Source organism: Phyllopteryx taeniolatus, chromosome 18 (assembly GCF_024500385.1).
Source record: "Phyllopteryx taeniolatus isolate TA_2022b chromosome 18, UOR_Ptae_1.2, whole genome shotgun sequence".
In the NCBI taxonomy this organism is placed as follows: Eukaryota; Metazoa; Chordata; class Actinopteri; order Syngnathiformes; family Syngnathidae; genus Phyllopteryx; species Phyllopteryx taeniolatus.
Window position 1 is genome coordinate 11,236,544 of NC_084519.1, and position 16,394 is coordinate 11,252,937.

At 42.6% G+C, this 16,394-nt stretch overlaps 1 protein-coding gene across 7 annotated transcripts in view; it reads right to left on the bottom strand.

The window, feature by feature from the left end:
* Positions 1 to 16,394, bottom strand: part of gphnb (gephyrin b) — an 84,810-nt gene that overhangs the window by 43,878 nt on the left and 24,538 nt on the right. For all 7 annotated transcript variants that reach the window (XR_009785442.1, XM_061753991.1, XM_061753993.1 and 4 more), the window contains exons 2-3: positions 7,934 to 8,012; positions 89 to 146 (exon numbers count right to left, since the gene is read on the bottom strand). Coding sequence is in view for 6 of the 7 variants with exons in the window: in XM_061753991.1 (XP_061609975.1) it covers positions 89 to 146; positions 7,934 to 8,012 (137 nt within the window). In the remaining variant the exon portion in view is untranslated. The remainder of the gene's footprint in view (positions 1 to 88; positions 147 to 7,933; positions 8,013 to 16,394) is intronic.

A 16,394-nucleotide genomic window follows, 5' to 3' on the forward strand; every position in this document is an offset into this window, starting at 1 on the left:
GTGCACACATACAGGAGTTAACATATGAGTGTGTGTGTGTGTGTGTTGGGGGGAATTGGTGTAAATGATGGGATAAATAATAGTGTACCTTGATTTCATCTATTTCATCTGGCAATATTTTGTAGGCCACAATCATACCACCCAACCTGAAAGGAAGAAATAAAAAGTCAGTGCAACATCCTCCTGTCGCGATGCTAACTGCATTTCACTGACTGTGTACATGTACGCCGCACAGTGATGATGAGGATGTCGACTCTAATGGAATTGCTAATCTCTGTCTTTTGATGATAGCATTTATCCATCCATCCATTTTCCATACAGCTTCTCCTCACTAGGGTCGCGGGCGTGCTGGAGCCTATCCCAGCTAGCTTTGGGCGAGAGGCGGGTTACACCCTAAACTGGTCGCCAGCCAATCGCAGATGATAGCATTTAGTATATCCTATTGTATAAATACAAGATTTCTACAAATAGTGTCCTGGACTGCAGATGGATGGGAAAGCGTTTATTTGTATGCATTTTCCAATCAATACTAAACAACGTTACGGGTATATTGCAATTTATGTCAAGCAAAACTGAAATTTAAACTGGACTATGAAGAAATGAAGAGAACCGGCCAGAACTGGGCGGAATCTCTCCCCGGAAAGTTAAACACGGACACACCCGACATTGTGGAGCGATCACATGTCAGCGTTTAACGGAGATCATTTACTTACTTCAGTAGGTGCTGTTGTTCTGGTTAGCCACAGAGTTCGAATGGGCTCAATGGGTTCAATACAGAACCAAGGCAAACTGTGCAGGACAAATACGTCTTCCCGGAATATAAACAGCGCCAGGACATATTACAATCTGTCTTAGTTTACTGGCAGGATTTTATAAAAGGAACTTGAGGACATGGATGGAGAAAGCATTATTGTAAGCAACACAAAAGTGTGTTGAAAAAATAAAATATGCAGGTATGGTATAGAAAACTAAAAGACTAAGACACAGGAGATGAGAGACAGAATGCCCTTGAACACGCCCTCCTGGAAGGACTTTCCACAGGACAGCCCACTGAAGAGGAAACTGCTGCTGCTGTCGAGCCCTGGCGACCTCCAGTGGTCAAATCGAGTATGACACCTCCACCCCAAAACAACCCGAGGCTCCAGGTGAAGCCTCCGCACAGACACCTCTTATGCAAACTCCCTCCAATCTATTTTTTTGAAGAGATCTATTTAGGGAAGAGATATGCATCATGTTTCCCCTCTGTGACAGCCACTTAAACGCCATGATACCAACCAACTCTGGGAACATTCATTTTTAAGCCTTTTAGACGGTTTCACCCACTCACAGGCTGACTTGTCACAAGAGTCGCAAGAGTAAAATCTGCACACTGAAAGTAACATTTAAGGTGTACAGTATAATTTCGTTAAACGTGACACTTTCCTGATTGTACATACTGTAGCTACATGGCTAAACAAGCACCCCCCCCCCCCCCCCCCCCCCCCCCCCCCCCCCCCCCCCCCCCCCCCCCCCCCCCCCCACACACACACCCCTGCTGACATTTCAGTGATGACACGAGTGATTTACTTCTTCTGCTATGCTTGCGATGGTTTTCGCCATCTCTGTACTTATGTTTGTGTGCAGCTGAGCGTGTGCACGTGCATTTACACTAGTTATATCACGTGTGTATGCGTGTGCACGTGTGTGTGTATGTATGTGTGTTACACCTTAGGAGAGTAAAAGAACTGTCAAGACAAATCACCTCTCTCCATCTCTTGTTTTTTTTTATGGCGCTCTGTTTCAGCCCAAATGAAAATATGCTCAACACAAACAACGAGGGTTCCTTCCCACTGTTTCCTAGGCAACCCGTCCTGTCTGAAGCCTCTACTTGCTGCGCCGTTCATCATGAGCATGTGTGTACATGTGTATGAGAGTTTATGTGCATCGCTGAATGTTTACAATTCCGAGTTGTTGTTTGACTTGCGATCAAAGATGGTATTTTTGGGCGAGGAGGTTGCCGACTGGACTGCACGTTTAGCTTGTACAACAATGTGATCATTGGAAGAGCTGCTGCGTAATTAAGATTAAGAAAAGGCAGAAGAGGTTCCCAACTAACCTCCAGTAATAGTCATTGTCATTGCAACTGTGCGCCAGAGGCATGTTAGACCGGTGTTTGATATTTTCGTATGTGAGCGTAAGCCGGCGGAGCTGAGAGTGGGCTGGTTGCGCCGCTGTGGGGTTTGTTTACAGCCAACTTCAGTCGCCGCCAATCAAAGTGGCTCCTCTCATTCCCTTTAAATGTGGCTCAACTGACAGTCTTGATGGAGACATGACACCGCATTCTCTGTGCGGAAGAGGACGATGCGTAATCGCAGCGATCCATGCATATGGAGCAGTGTCACCATTCTTGGCCGGTGTGGCAAGAGACAATGTGAGCGAGTACCCTCATTAAATCCAGATTACATTAAATCCAGTTTAAGAAGTCACACACTGGTACATGCAGTCGAGTAATGTACCATGCTAATTTATCCATTTTCTATACCATTTATCCTGTTCACAGATGCCTGGAGCTGGAGCCTGGCCCATCCAACTTCGGGCAAAAGACAGCTACATCCTGGACAGATCACCGGCCAATCACAGGGCATAATCTAATATACCTACAGTCATTTGCAGTTGCATCTACTAATTACAGTGGATTACTTACTCGTGACAATTCAACAAATATGTCATACACACACCTGAGGTTGCACAATTCAGAATTTGCCAAGCTTTTTATCTTTGAGTTTGACTGACCCACTGTTGTGTGTCAGCTGTATAAAATCTCTCTTTACTGAAATTCATCCATAAGAATAAGACATCAACTAAAGCTCATGTGGCAGTCTTTTAGCCGGCGGTCTGTGCAAAAAATAAATACATTTAAAAAACACAAAAACAAATTCTGACAGGGAGAGTAAGGAAAAGTTTGAGATTTCAATGAGAGGCGTGTGTTTGAGGGGGGGGGGGGGGGGGGTCTAGTACGATAGTAGCCTGGGCCTGAAAGCCTGGACGTCCAAATGTTACTATGAATAAAAGACGAGAAGCGTGAGAGGATAAAGGCAGAATGAGACACCGAGAGTAAAAGGAGTGAGAGCATCAAGAAATACACCATCAGGGGTACACTAACTGAGAGGAAAGTGTGTGCGTGTGTGTGTATGTATTTATGTGTGTGGGTGCGCATACTGCAAATCTCTGTGGTAGAGGGACACTTTTAAGATGAAACCCATCTGCCTGGGTGATTTTATTAATAATAAACAAGCTTTCAGCACAGGGCACTCACTCACGTTCGCTTTCTTTCCCCTTCACTTGCAAGACACAGTGCATTGTGGGGGCACACACACACCCACACCCACAGGAGGCTCCTCGTTGTGGCATGGAGCCCATTACAGCCCATCCATATGTTGGGGAGCTCTCAAGGGGCCAGCGCTTGACTGATGGAGAGATGGTGGAGGGGCCTGACAACAAGCCCTCCTCTTTAAATCTCTGACGAGCTTTGAGTACTCAGCGAGGGGTTCCATTCCCACTATTCCACACTACAAGGAGCTAGGAAATATATAATATATTTTATTTGTTGACCAATAAACCAAACATTGTCTACTTAAAAAAAGAAAATCAAAAATTGTTTGAATCAAGTTCCAGATGTATCTTCAGTGTATTTTAAGATCCTAATTCTGGGTGTAAAATACTCTTAGCATTAGCAATTAAGTAGGTTATCAAAGAAGACCTGTTATGGATTTTGTATTTTTTTAAATTTCATTTATTTATTTATTTACACAATTTGAAATAGTTGCCAGGGTTTATGTCTGTGATCTCCTCTCCAAGCATTATTACGCTTTACACATCCTATTTCTTGTCTTGCTGAAATCAGCCTATTTTTAGGGGCCTGCCCTATTCCGTGCAAGCAAACACATGCAAAACCCGCCTCATATGCTGCTGGGCCAGTGGTGAGTCCAGCTTTTGCTACCATGACGACCGGAGGAAGAGCCTGAAGCCCTCTTTATACTCCCGACAACGCCCTCATTGCATCACGTGACCGACGAATTGGCCCGCGCGGCCCCCCTGCATGGCTTGACGCGCACACGGCAAAAATAGTTGCTGCGCGTAGAATGCCGCAGAGATCATCTCTCGGGATTGGTCCGTTTTAGTCACATGCTGTGATGATGTAATCAGCGTTCCTCCCGGTTCCACATAGCACCTACGCCGCCGCCTTCTCGATTGATTTTGCAGCATAATTAAATGTATCATCTAGTCATCTAGGTCCATTTGTTCTAGCAGACTCTGTTCCATGGTTGCCATTGTTGTTGTTTTGTTCCTTGTTACGGAAAGGAAAGTAAAAACGGCTACCGGAAATGGCCACAAAATGCAGAGGAAACTCCACCCTGTGGCGTCCTAGCCAATACCAGCCGTAGCAGCGACACCCCCGACTTGGAGGAGAACTGCAGCACACTTTGAAAACAGCGTGCGTGGGATGCGTTCGAGTATAAAGGCAAACTGCGTGCGGGATAGCCGCAGTGACATCAGCGCGGTCACCGTCCGCGCGAGCATAAAGAAGCCTTGCTAATCGAGTGGCTTCTATGGGAGCAGAGCCCATAGTGTGTGTGAGTATGTGGCACGTGGACAAATCACAAATAACCCCCACCACCACCGCATCGACAACTTCTGCTGTTAGCTAATGCTAAGCTATGCATCCAACAAAACTCATTGGAGCTCTGCGTACATTTTGCTTTGACGTGATAGCAGCGGCGTCGCACCTGTGGGGGTTGCGGGTGTTTCTGCATGACAGTGTTTCAGACAGAGCAATCAAGCGGTCGGACAAGTCGTTTGATAATGGCTGTGGATCTTCGCCAGTATACCTGATCACAGAGATGGGGGGGACTCGAGTCAAATGACTTGACTCGAGTCGACTCAAGTTGCCAGTTTTATGACTTGCGACTTGCTTGCCAAATACTTAAGAAAGACTTGACTTGACTTTAGACTTGGTAGCCAAGACTTTCACTTGAACTACATGACTTGACAAGTCATCTTGTTTAGAGTTGGAAATGTGCATTTTAATTAAGACAGTTTGCCTTTTTTTGAAAAAGAAAGAAAGAAAGGTTTTGGTGCATCATTCGTGCCAACCTGGCAACACAGTCTACATTGTTGCGCACAAGGGGCTCCAAAGATAATAAAATTTGGATTCCAGGATTATGTTCCCGACGAAGTCTGCAAAAAGAGGATGGCAGCCTGCATGGTGTGCAAATTGCGCATTGAAGACACAACAACAACAACGTGGTACTTCATCCGTCACTACAAAACTCACAAAGACAGGTAAGCTAATTTAACAGTTTAGTACAGTTTTAATACAGCTAAGTAACGTAAGGAGGGGTGGGATGGGTTTATGTTAATTGTCCGAACCTTTCGTTTCGGTTCTTTGGCATGCAAAACGTTTCTCTTTTTTTTTTCTCTCTCTCTCTCGGCCTCTTATTTACTTGTGAGGTGAAGCGGTGTGCACTCTAGAGCAGAAAGTAGCATCTAAAATATAATGCAAACCACTGAATGGCGATGAAGTGAAGCGGCGTTGCTAGCGGTCAGTTGTGGAGACGTTTGCGGGCATGATAAAAGAGTCACACCATAGTACACAGCACAGTTTGTTCAGAAAAAGTATTGAAGTGCAACTTACAATAATTCAGTGGAATAAATTCAATCAATCATAATCTCAGTTGTTGTTCATTTAACTTTTATAAGGTGTGAATAGCTCTGAGACTTGCTTGTGACTTGCACATTCACTATGTGACTTACTCCCAACTCTGCCTGATCATGTCATGGAAGGAAAATCTTGGTGTTAAATAGTGGCAGTAGACGTGCAGAGCATTTTTAGAAACAGATGCATAACAAAACATATAGATGGTTGTTTTATTTCAAACTTAATGGGTGTGAAAGCAAGCCAGATTTCAAATATACAAGCCTTTAAAACGTCAAAAATCACAGTTGGCGACTCACAATCGGACACTGAGCCCTGCGCATCTATCGACAAGCTGCAACGGAAAACTGTGACCCTGTATCAGGTTTTGAGGCTCCACATACGGTACATTGTGCTGCATTACTTTTATTGAACCACAAAAACATGGTGCGATTGTCAAACTGACTATACCCGGCGCTCTTGTGTGCATTTTGGAGACAGAGACGGCACACTTCGCTATTTTAGTACTACTATTTTGCTGATGGACTTTCTCCTGATGGAAATACTGTACATACAACAGGAGGGGACGCTTTTAATGCCCACCCAAACTCGTTTGGATTAACTCCCTTTGAGTTGGATGTGTCTAGTTAAAACTGCTATACACCCCCTTGTCGATGCCCAAATAGCAGAAAGTGTGACATTCACTGACATTAATCAAACATTAGAATCCTTGACCTGAAACATCTCAGCCAGCTGAAATGTGAGTTTGTGTGTGTGTCTGCTAATACAGCAAATCCCTGATTTTCACTAACAGATGGCAGCAACGTAACTCTCCTCTCAACCCCTTTGTCGGGTTTTTCTTAAATCTGTCCTATTGCATTTTCTAGACACTCAAAATATCCAATGTCTACAGCTGTACGAGGCTTAGCGTTTTTCTACATAAACTGGTTATATGGACAAAGCGTTTGCTTACACTAATACCAAACAAACAATGATGTGTTTTCATGCTTTTTATTGGATACACCATGTAAATATTCATTGCAAGGTGGAAAAAGTATGTGAACCCCTAGGCTAATGACTTCTCCAAGAGATAATTGGAGTACCGAGTCCGATCAATGTGATGGTTGGAGGTGTTGGTTAAAGATGGCCTGCCCTACAAAAACACATAGCTGTTTTGAGTTTTTTAATGCTCAATAAATATTGTCCAATGTGAACCATCCTTTGCACAAATAGAGCTTTCAGCATACCTACATTGAAAAATCATTAACTTGCAGAAAGTTGTAAAGGGTCACAAAATTATCTCTGAAAGCACTGATGTTCATCAGTCCATGGTAAGACAGATTGTAGATTTTGTATGTCACCCATCCCTTGTGTTGTTTTTTTTTCATAAACTCTTTGTTTCAGATTCTAAATTTATAATCAGTGAGTCATGAGTTCCTAATCATGAGCTGGGGATCGGTCTAGCATGACAAACGCAACATGGCACAGTCTGCGTCTCACACACAAACATCACATGAGACATGAGCAGCCAAAGTGGACAAGCAGCCAAAGAGATGACAAGAAAGGAGCACTTCAGGGTCCCTCAAGCAGGAGGGCAATGACACTGTGTTGATGCTGACACCCTCGCTCCAGTAAATCAATGGACGTAATGAGAATGACCCGGGCAACAAGAGGGGGAATGTATTGGAAAAAGCAATGTGTGGTGTCTGAATTTTATTCAAAAAGGTCATTTATAAAAATGTGATTTACTGTTACATCTATGTTTTAAACAATGAAACAACAGGCTCAAGTATTTCTTTTTTCAATTGGGACAAACCACAAAAACTTTGACGGTGATTTATATATATATATATATATATATATATATATATATATATATATATATTTTAAATGTTATTTACACTCCTTTTCATGCTCCACATCCTTGTTCATAAAAACAATCGCAAATTTCACCTCCTCTTTGTGAAATTAACGACTCCTGCAGTCACACTGAAAGAGAGGAGCGCTGCGGCTCTTTTGTTGTTGCTGTGCATGCTGGGAATTTCCCTCCACAGGGTGACACTGAGCCCCGACACGTTGCGTTAAAGGGATATTTTTAGTTCCTTTGTTACAGTGCTTCATCAAAAGGCTTCCTCCATCACATGTGTAAAAACATAGAGATATTCAAGTGTTCATTTAAGGTGATAAATTCAAAGGAGTGTGAATCATACCCTTTTTTTTTGGCATCTGTATTGAGTCAACAATGAGGCTCATACTCACAGGGATGGATCATGGACGAGATCTTTGAGGTTGACGCCGCTGCGGTCCTCTGCCAGGTTTCGGTAACAGCTGTCACTCACTGCATAGACAGAGGAAGAGGGAAACTAAAAAAAACTACACATGATACACTACAGAAAAAAGCAACATGCCCATTGGATTACTGTGGAATGCCGTAGCAGCCAGACAATTAAGAGGTTGACAAAATCCATCCATGCATCCATTTTCTGAGCCACTTCTCCTCACTAGGGTCACGGGCGTGCTGGAGCCTATCCCAGCTATCATCGGGCATGAGGCGGGGTACACCCTAAAATTGGCGACCCGAGCCTGACTCTAGTCAAGTCATGTGACTCGAGTACGCCACGTCGGGTAGTTACTGTTCTTCATTTGATTGTTTCATACTTTGGGCCTTGAAGTTTTTTTTTAGACACATATTTACTGTAATTATGACTTCATTAGCATTGGTTAAGTGGTAGACCGTGATACGTTACGACTACAAATTTGGGTTGTGTCACCGCAATAGGAACAGAAGTCATTTAATATACCAACGACCTTGTAAATCAAGGTACCAGTGTAGAACACGGTTGTGCAATTTTATTACCCGAGTATTAGAGTATTCTTCTGGGTGAAAATGTTATTTTTTTACCCTATTGCTTTGTGAATTTATGCTGAGACTCAGTATTAAGAATATGGGAAAATAGGACCATGAGGGTCACACTGTCGTGTTGGCCCTTTATATAAGATAAAGTATTATGACATTTTTGGGCTTTTCAGTCTGTCTCCACTGTATCAATTGTAATATAATCCCACCACCCTGCCTCCCTTTTTAATTTATGATGATACTAACATTTTGCGGTTCCAACACTGCGGAGCAGGTGTGAGCCACGAGTCATCACACGCGACAGCGAGGGAGACGACAATGGCGAGAAAAGAAGACTAAAAGAGACGTGATGACGGGGTGTGGGGGTGAGTGGCGCGACAAGGTGTGCCTGAAGTGTGTACATATGCCAAAAATAGAGGCAAAATGATGCACATTGTGTCGAGAGTGGGCTGAGGATGGTGTAGCAGCAAAAAACCAAACTGTGGGCGAGGCTGCAAATGTCACGATGGTGCTCCAATCGAGCGCCATGATCCATGAAAAGGCGGGGAGGGCTGAGGCTAGAGGGTGCCGACAGGTGAAGTAAGAATGCTGTAAAAGACGGAAACTGCGCGGAGGGAGGGAAGGCGGCGAGTGTGAAAAGGGAGGGCGGGAAGCTATAAAAGAGAAAAGTTATGAAAAATCAAATGAAGGGAGACATTTTTAGGGAGTTGGGGTGGAGGGGGAGCGTGGGGAGCAGCCATGTGGAGGTAAACAAGAGTGTGCAGGATGTTGCTCTGGGCGCTGGCAAATAAACAGGAGAGTGCTGACATTTGCACACTGGGCCAGCTTGGAAAGGAGGACACGTAAAGAGAGGGAGAGATAGAGGAAGAACAAAAGAGGTGAGAAAGGAGAGGAAAAAGGGGGAATCGTGTGTGTACAGGGGGAACTTCCTACATGACTGCAGTAGTCTTCACACACACACACACACACACACACATGCGCACGCACACACACACACACACACACACACACAAATTACCCTTCCTCAGTCTCTCTCTCCCAGCTACCCCTTGATCTAAAAATAGCCATTCCTTTTTCCTACAAGAGGCAGCAACCATTCTGAACCAATCAACGTGTTCTGTCAAAGGCATGCGTGCCCACAACCCCTCCACGTGTGCAACAAGGAGAACCCCTGGCTGAGGCGATGAAATTGAGCCCCCCCTCCATCCCCTCCAAACCATCATCTCTTCTTCACTGCTGGCAGCCATTTGTAGAAGTTGTGTAAAGCCGATCCCTTCTTGGGAAAACAATGGCACAAGAAAAAGGGGGAAAGCTATGCGGGAGCACGGCAGGGGTGTCTCCAGTTGAAAGAGGCTTCAAAGAAATATTAATGTGATTGTTTGCAAAAAGAGGTGAGGCACATGGGGGGAGCGTGAAAGCAGAAGACACAGAGCTTGATGAGGCAGTTTGTCACCCCCTCACTTTTTTCAACCCACCTGTCCCTCGGGTACATTTTGGTCCACAAGTATTTTGACAGTGACAGTGAGTTTTTATCATTTTGCTTTTACACAGCAGCCAACCAGGTTTTAAAACATTGTTAAAGTAGTTTCACAATTGTTGCGTCATTCGTTCGTTCCATTTTCAATTGCCAATCGAAAATCAAAAAAACTAAATTGCTGACTGCAAAACACAGGACTGAGTTTGATTTTTAATATTAAAATTGGTCGGGTTTATGTGACCCTGAAGTTTGGTAACGTGCATTATTGGGAGAGATTATCTTGTTAGCTGACACAACCAGTCAGGACAATCCATCAAAAGATCAATCAGCCATATTCTATCAAGGACTTATGTGTTTGTATCAAGCTCAAGAGTCGAATTGTTCATCAAAGGTATGATTACCTCTGTGTACATCAACACATTTTGAGAACAACCAGATGCTTATTTTGCTAACATCCAAATTGGAGGTATTTATTAGCCAATTGATATGTGATTTCTATCTGCACTACCTATGAGTGTTAATGTATGTGATTGCAGTAGCCTGGATGTCCCCAGGCAATAGCAGTGGGAGGAGAGAAGGAGGCCTGATCGTCAGAAGCGTGATACAGGCCTGAACTGCTCACACAAGATGTAGATTTGCACCGAACAACACAGACATGAGCGCACACTTGCTGTTAAAGGGTTAATCACAGAGCCGCACCAGCGCATGGGAGATCATGGCGCAGGGGAAGAGATCAAGAAATGGCGATGTCTACAAAAAAAAAATAAAAAAATTTGCAAGTGGGGAAAAAAAACAAAAACAAACTGTCATAAATCATGAACACTAGATTCTGTTAATAAGTTAACCTTGTCTAGTTATGACATGCCAAGTTCTGCTATCGTACACTCCACAAATGTAGTGGACATGCTGCACTGGAGGTGTTATTTTCGCCTCCATTTAAACATATCATCAATCCGTATATTATTTCACAAGATTCATTGGTTGGGGGAAAAAAAATTAAAATGGGAGAAAGCCAGTCATTTTTGGCCAACACCAGTGACCTCGAAACATGCTCATTTGATTCCATCAGTCATTGCAACAACAGTGCACCAAGTCCCTTAGAAGCACCTCCAAATACTTTGCAGAAGTGCAACCATTTTAATAACAGCAAATAGGAGATGAACTGTATTTTATACAGTAAAGGAAGTCCTCTGTTTACTATGGTCCTGATGGCATGAGAATATGTCATCATGCAAGTGTTAAGCATCCAAATATTTACTGTAATTACCACATTTTGATTTTATGAATAAGTATTATTTATAACGACTACTTTGTGCAGCGGCGTAAGAATACTGTACTTACTGTACTTTGTTACTGTACGGCACAAGAGTGTATGCTCAGTTGCCGCCGTACTTGTTTTTCATTTGATAGTTTTATAGTTATGGCAGAAGGTGTTTTTGATGCAAATATTTTCTGTGATTATGATTTTACTACTGCGGTAGCGATAGACGACGGCAGATTCCAACAAAACCGTGTCAGGTTGCAGCCTTAGGAATGGAACTCTGTTGCTAAAATCTTTATGCCAGGCCGATGTTTGGCAATGGTATTTTTAAAGAAACACTACGATCTGCTTGTCTTTCCAGGTCCTCTCCAAAAACGCCTTCTGAATGCTGTTTGTCTGTGTATCTGTTGGATTGAAATTAGACCTACTGTAAGTAAATAATGCAATTCCACTGGACACAGTGGTGTCATAAAAGGCATATAAAAACGACGTGGTCCACCATTGTTGTTTTGGTTGTAGTATGCTCACGGATATTACATGAAACATTTAACATCAATGCATATCCTCTGTTTTTAGGTTTACATGGAAACAAAAGGAGTGTCATCTTTAAAACCGTCCGCTTTGAGCCACATCAAATGTTTGCATTTTTTTGGGTCCAAAATGCTGCTGTCATGTTTAGGTCAAAAGTGTCACATGGAACTGGCACAGGCCTGGTTCTACTCGTCCCTTATCCTGCTCTAAATTAGACAGCCCATGTGCTGTCAATCTAGCAGCATTCCTAAACTACGTCCTCCCAACTCCATCATTTCCAGGACATAAAGCAGTCAGCTCTCATTATCTTCCCGAGAACCTACACCAATGGCGTTTTCCCAGGCAAGTAGGCAAGCAACTACACGCACGCACACACATACTGGATGTAGAATGTAAGCACTCAGAAATAAGACAGATGCCATCAACATCTTCTGCACACTTTAGTGGTTGCCCATTATCATTGCATTAATGCGAACTGCTGCTCCTGAAAAGACAAATGCAGAACTTTGTAAGTCTTGTGGTGAGGCATGAAGTTTTGTGAAATGGACACAACCTTTTGGTCCAATTGTTGACAAGTGCATTGTCAAATATCGTATTTCCGTACATATATAGTGCTCAATGTTAAGTGAAGAGTTTAAAATCAAATAAAAATCTCAATGATGGTGAAATGTCAATAAAAGTGAAATAAACAAATAGAAACATACTTGACAGGATGCTAATTCCCAAGACATCTATATTGTTTTTTCACGTCAATTTCCGATTTTTTAAGATTGTGAATGTTTATGTTTTCATTAGCTGTAAGCTATGATCCAATTTCTATAGCGCTTATCCTGCTGAGGGTTGTTTGGACCCAGCTCGCTGACTTTGGGCAAAAGGCAGACTACAGCACACACTGGATTTGTTGTCAGTCAATCTAAGGGGCTAGAATCATCAAAATTATCAAAATATTTAATCATTAAAAGATTACATTTTATTTGTATGGAATATATATAACCCGTAAGCTTCACTTTTTGAACTGAGCTGGTGAAATTAATTTCCAGTTTATTTAGATACAATTGCACACATGCACACAACATTGCCAGATGTCTGGATCTACTGCCATTATAAACACCTAAAATATTAATATAATCTTTTAAGCAGTTTACTGTAATTCGTGAACGCTGGTGACTTTAATCTTAGGTAAGAATATTTACTACCTTGCTTTTTTTGGCACATGAAAAAGGGAAGCATCTATTTGGGAAGTGACATTTATTTGTAAAAGGAGACAACACACGGTACTTGTATTGGAGTCTGGGCCACTATTTGAGGAAATACGGTATCCGTGAAAACTGGCAACCCCGCCGGTGGAGCGGCTGCAGAGCGCTGGCAGCCTCTGTCTCGCCAGCCTACTTCCATTGTTTCTTGTTCTTTATCTGCTAACAGCGGTGCCAATGGCCCTCCAGCCTGGAGAAGCCACTATGGAGGTCAGACATTAGATTGAGATGACATCTGCTGGTAGGAGGGATGACACCTCTCAGCCAAAATGAGATCACTTGTCTGCTTTTCTTCGGGCTTTTTCTGCGCTGAATAGAAACAGTGGGCCGTAGGCCTTAGATTAAATGATGTAATGATAAATGGAGGTATGGATCCGCCTCTAGATTATAATGGGGTGGGGTAGACTTCTAACTAGCGGGCTAAACCCCGACCCCCTCCACACCAGGAGAGCAGAGCAGTACATCTGCATTCCGAGGCAGGTTACATTACTAAATTAATAAAGGTTATACGGTCCTGAGTAAAATATTGCAGCAGCAAAAACAGCAGATGAACTAATCTAATATAAACCCAATGTATCTTAGCAACCTTGTTAATTCTGAGGATCAGCGGGGTAAGCAGCACAAGCGCGGACCCGTCATCAAAGACACACCCAGTACCAACTCACACACCAATTACTCGCAAACCCACGACACCTCACACACACACACACACACACACGCACACACACACACACACACACACACACACACACACACACACACGCTATCGTAGCTGCTACCTCCATGAGAGTGCGATGGAGATGAATGCATCCACGCTCAGATGTTGCCTCCACACACGCACGCACGCAGATCCTACGGCTTACTGTAAGCAGTTGGGGGAAGGGAGGGGGTGCGGAGCGGAACAATGGGATCCTAATCGTCGGGCCGCGTTTCAAAGCCTCTCCTCTCCACAACACGGTTTCTAGATAAGATGTAAGAATGCTATTTATATCTGCGGGGGACCAGCGGCTTGCTTTTCATTTATTTAAAGTTGGATCTAATTTGGGGTAGGGGTGTGAAGTGGGGGGGTTACATAACGCAAGAAGAGCGACACTCCACCTCACCGCTACTGCTACCGGGTCAGCCAATGAAGAACACAATGGAAGGAAACAATAACAACAAAATAAATACCACACTGTCCACACTATTACTTGAGCTAATTATCGATTTAGTACAGGAGGTCCTCGGTTTACGATGGAGTTTCGCTCCGACAGTGGCGAATACAGTTTTAAAGTCATAATGATTGTAAATATTTGTATGACAAACACTTCTAGGCCACAATAGAAAACAATCAATTGAAAAACCATAAGTACGGTGGTAACTGAGCGTGACTTCTTGTGTCACGCGTCGGTGTAATTAGTTCATTGCGCAGTAGTTTAGTTGTAGTTTAGAAAGGTTAGACTTACAACATATATTTGTGTGGAAAACACTAATGGGCCAGAAATACACACACACACACACACACACACACACACGCACACACACACATATATATATATATATATATATATATATAATATAATGAAAATCGGCGGCACGGTGGCCGACTGGTTAGAGCGTCAGCCTCACAGTTCTGAGGACCCGGGTTCAATCCCCGGCCCCGCCTGTGTGGAGTTTGCATGTTCTCCCCGTGCCTGCGTGGGTTTTCTCCGGGTACTCCGGTTTCCTCCCACATCCCAAAAACATGCATGAATTGGAGACTCTAAATTGCCCGTAGGCATGACTGTGAGTGCGAATGGTTGTTTGTTCCAATGTGCCCTGCGATTGGCTGGCAACCAGTTCAGGGTGTACCCCGCCTCCTGCCCGATGATAGCTGGGATAGGCTCCAGCATGCCCGCGACCCTAGTGAGGAGAAGCGGTACAGAAAATGGATGGATGGATGGATGGATAATGAAAATCTGAGTTTGGTGGTAATTGAGTATATTCTCATGCCGCTACACAAACTAGTTCATCATGCACTATGTTGTAAATTCAAAAAGATACTTACACTAAATATTTGTAAGAAACGCAAGAAAGTACGGCGGTCAGTGAGCATGTCTTCGTGTGCCGTGTGACCACATAATCTTACGCCTCACGCCGTTTGTAACGTCAAAATGTCAACTGAAACAGAGGACCCCACTGCAGTCATACTGATACAGTTAGTAGTCTTGAAGGTCAAACATGCCTGAGGGGAAAATATACTGTATGTCTCTTGAATGAAATGCATCCTCAATGAAATGCATACATTGCTTTTTCTTTGGCTTGTTTTCGACAAGGATTCCAACAAAGGAGCAGCCTCAACGAGCGGTGCTAAATAATAACACGAGTTAAGAAGGATATAATGCATACCAGAAACTGTCGGATAGAATCAAGCCAATGATTTATTTGTTAAATATACGCACTGTCAGCAAGTTTGGACAAATTGCGTAATAGTTTTCATTTCAGAGGAAAACACTTTAGTGTGAAACTGCTTTTCCAAATCAAAGGGTGTCCAGCATCTTGGAAGGAATTATGTTCTTAGAAAGGTTTACCTCTCAATCTTTCCAACCTTCATTCAGGCTGAAATCTGGCATCCATACTGAATTTAGTATTTTGGCTTAATTAGTAAGCAGCCTCAACAAGGGTGAATGTGAAGTTATGCTAAGTTAGCAAGCATTTCTCAAGTCAGTTCAGTATATTGTTGTTTTTATCCTTAAGAAAAAAAAGTGTTCGACAATTAGGAATGTTAATGAAGTATTTCAATAGAGAAAATTGTTTCGGAATCAAAGTTTTTGATGAAGGGTCACATTTGATTTCCATTAAAACAGACAGATGAGCCAGGTCATTTGTAGATTAGATAATAATTAAAATGCATGTGTAAAATATGTTTTTTAAATAATTACAAAAAAATCTCACTTTTGAATGGTATTGTTTGTAGTTAGCCCTGTGACTGACCGGAAACCAGCAGAGCCTTTGACCAGAAGTCTCCAGCTCAGGATAAGCGGTATACAAAATAGATGGATGTATGGATATATTGTATTAATCAAACAATAATTAATTAACCAATGTTTGATACAAATTTTTTTTGTTGTTAAATGTAAATTTGATTATTGGACTAATATTTTGCATTTCATTAATTACAATAAATTAACTAATCACTAATTGAGAGATAAATTAATAAAACATAATAATAATAATCTTCATCATCATAATCATAAATTAATAAATACACAGTTACATTATTGCAACAGTTATTATTATTATTATAATTATTATAAGACAATGATCATTTAAATGCATGGTCAACTGGATTAAAGAACGGAGTGCGGCCCACTGTAGCCCGC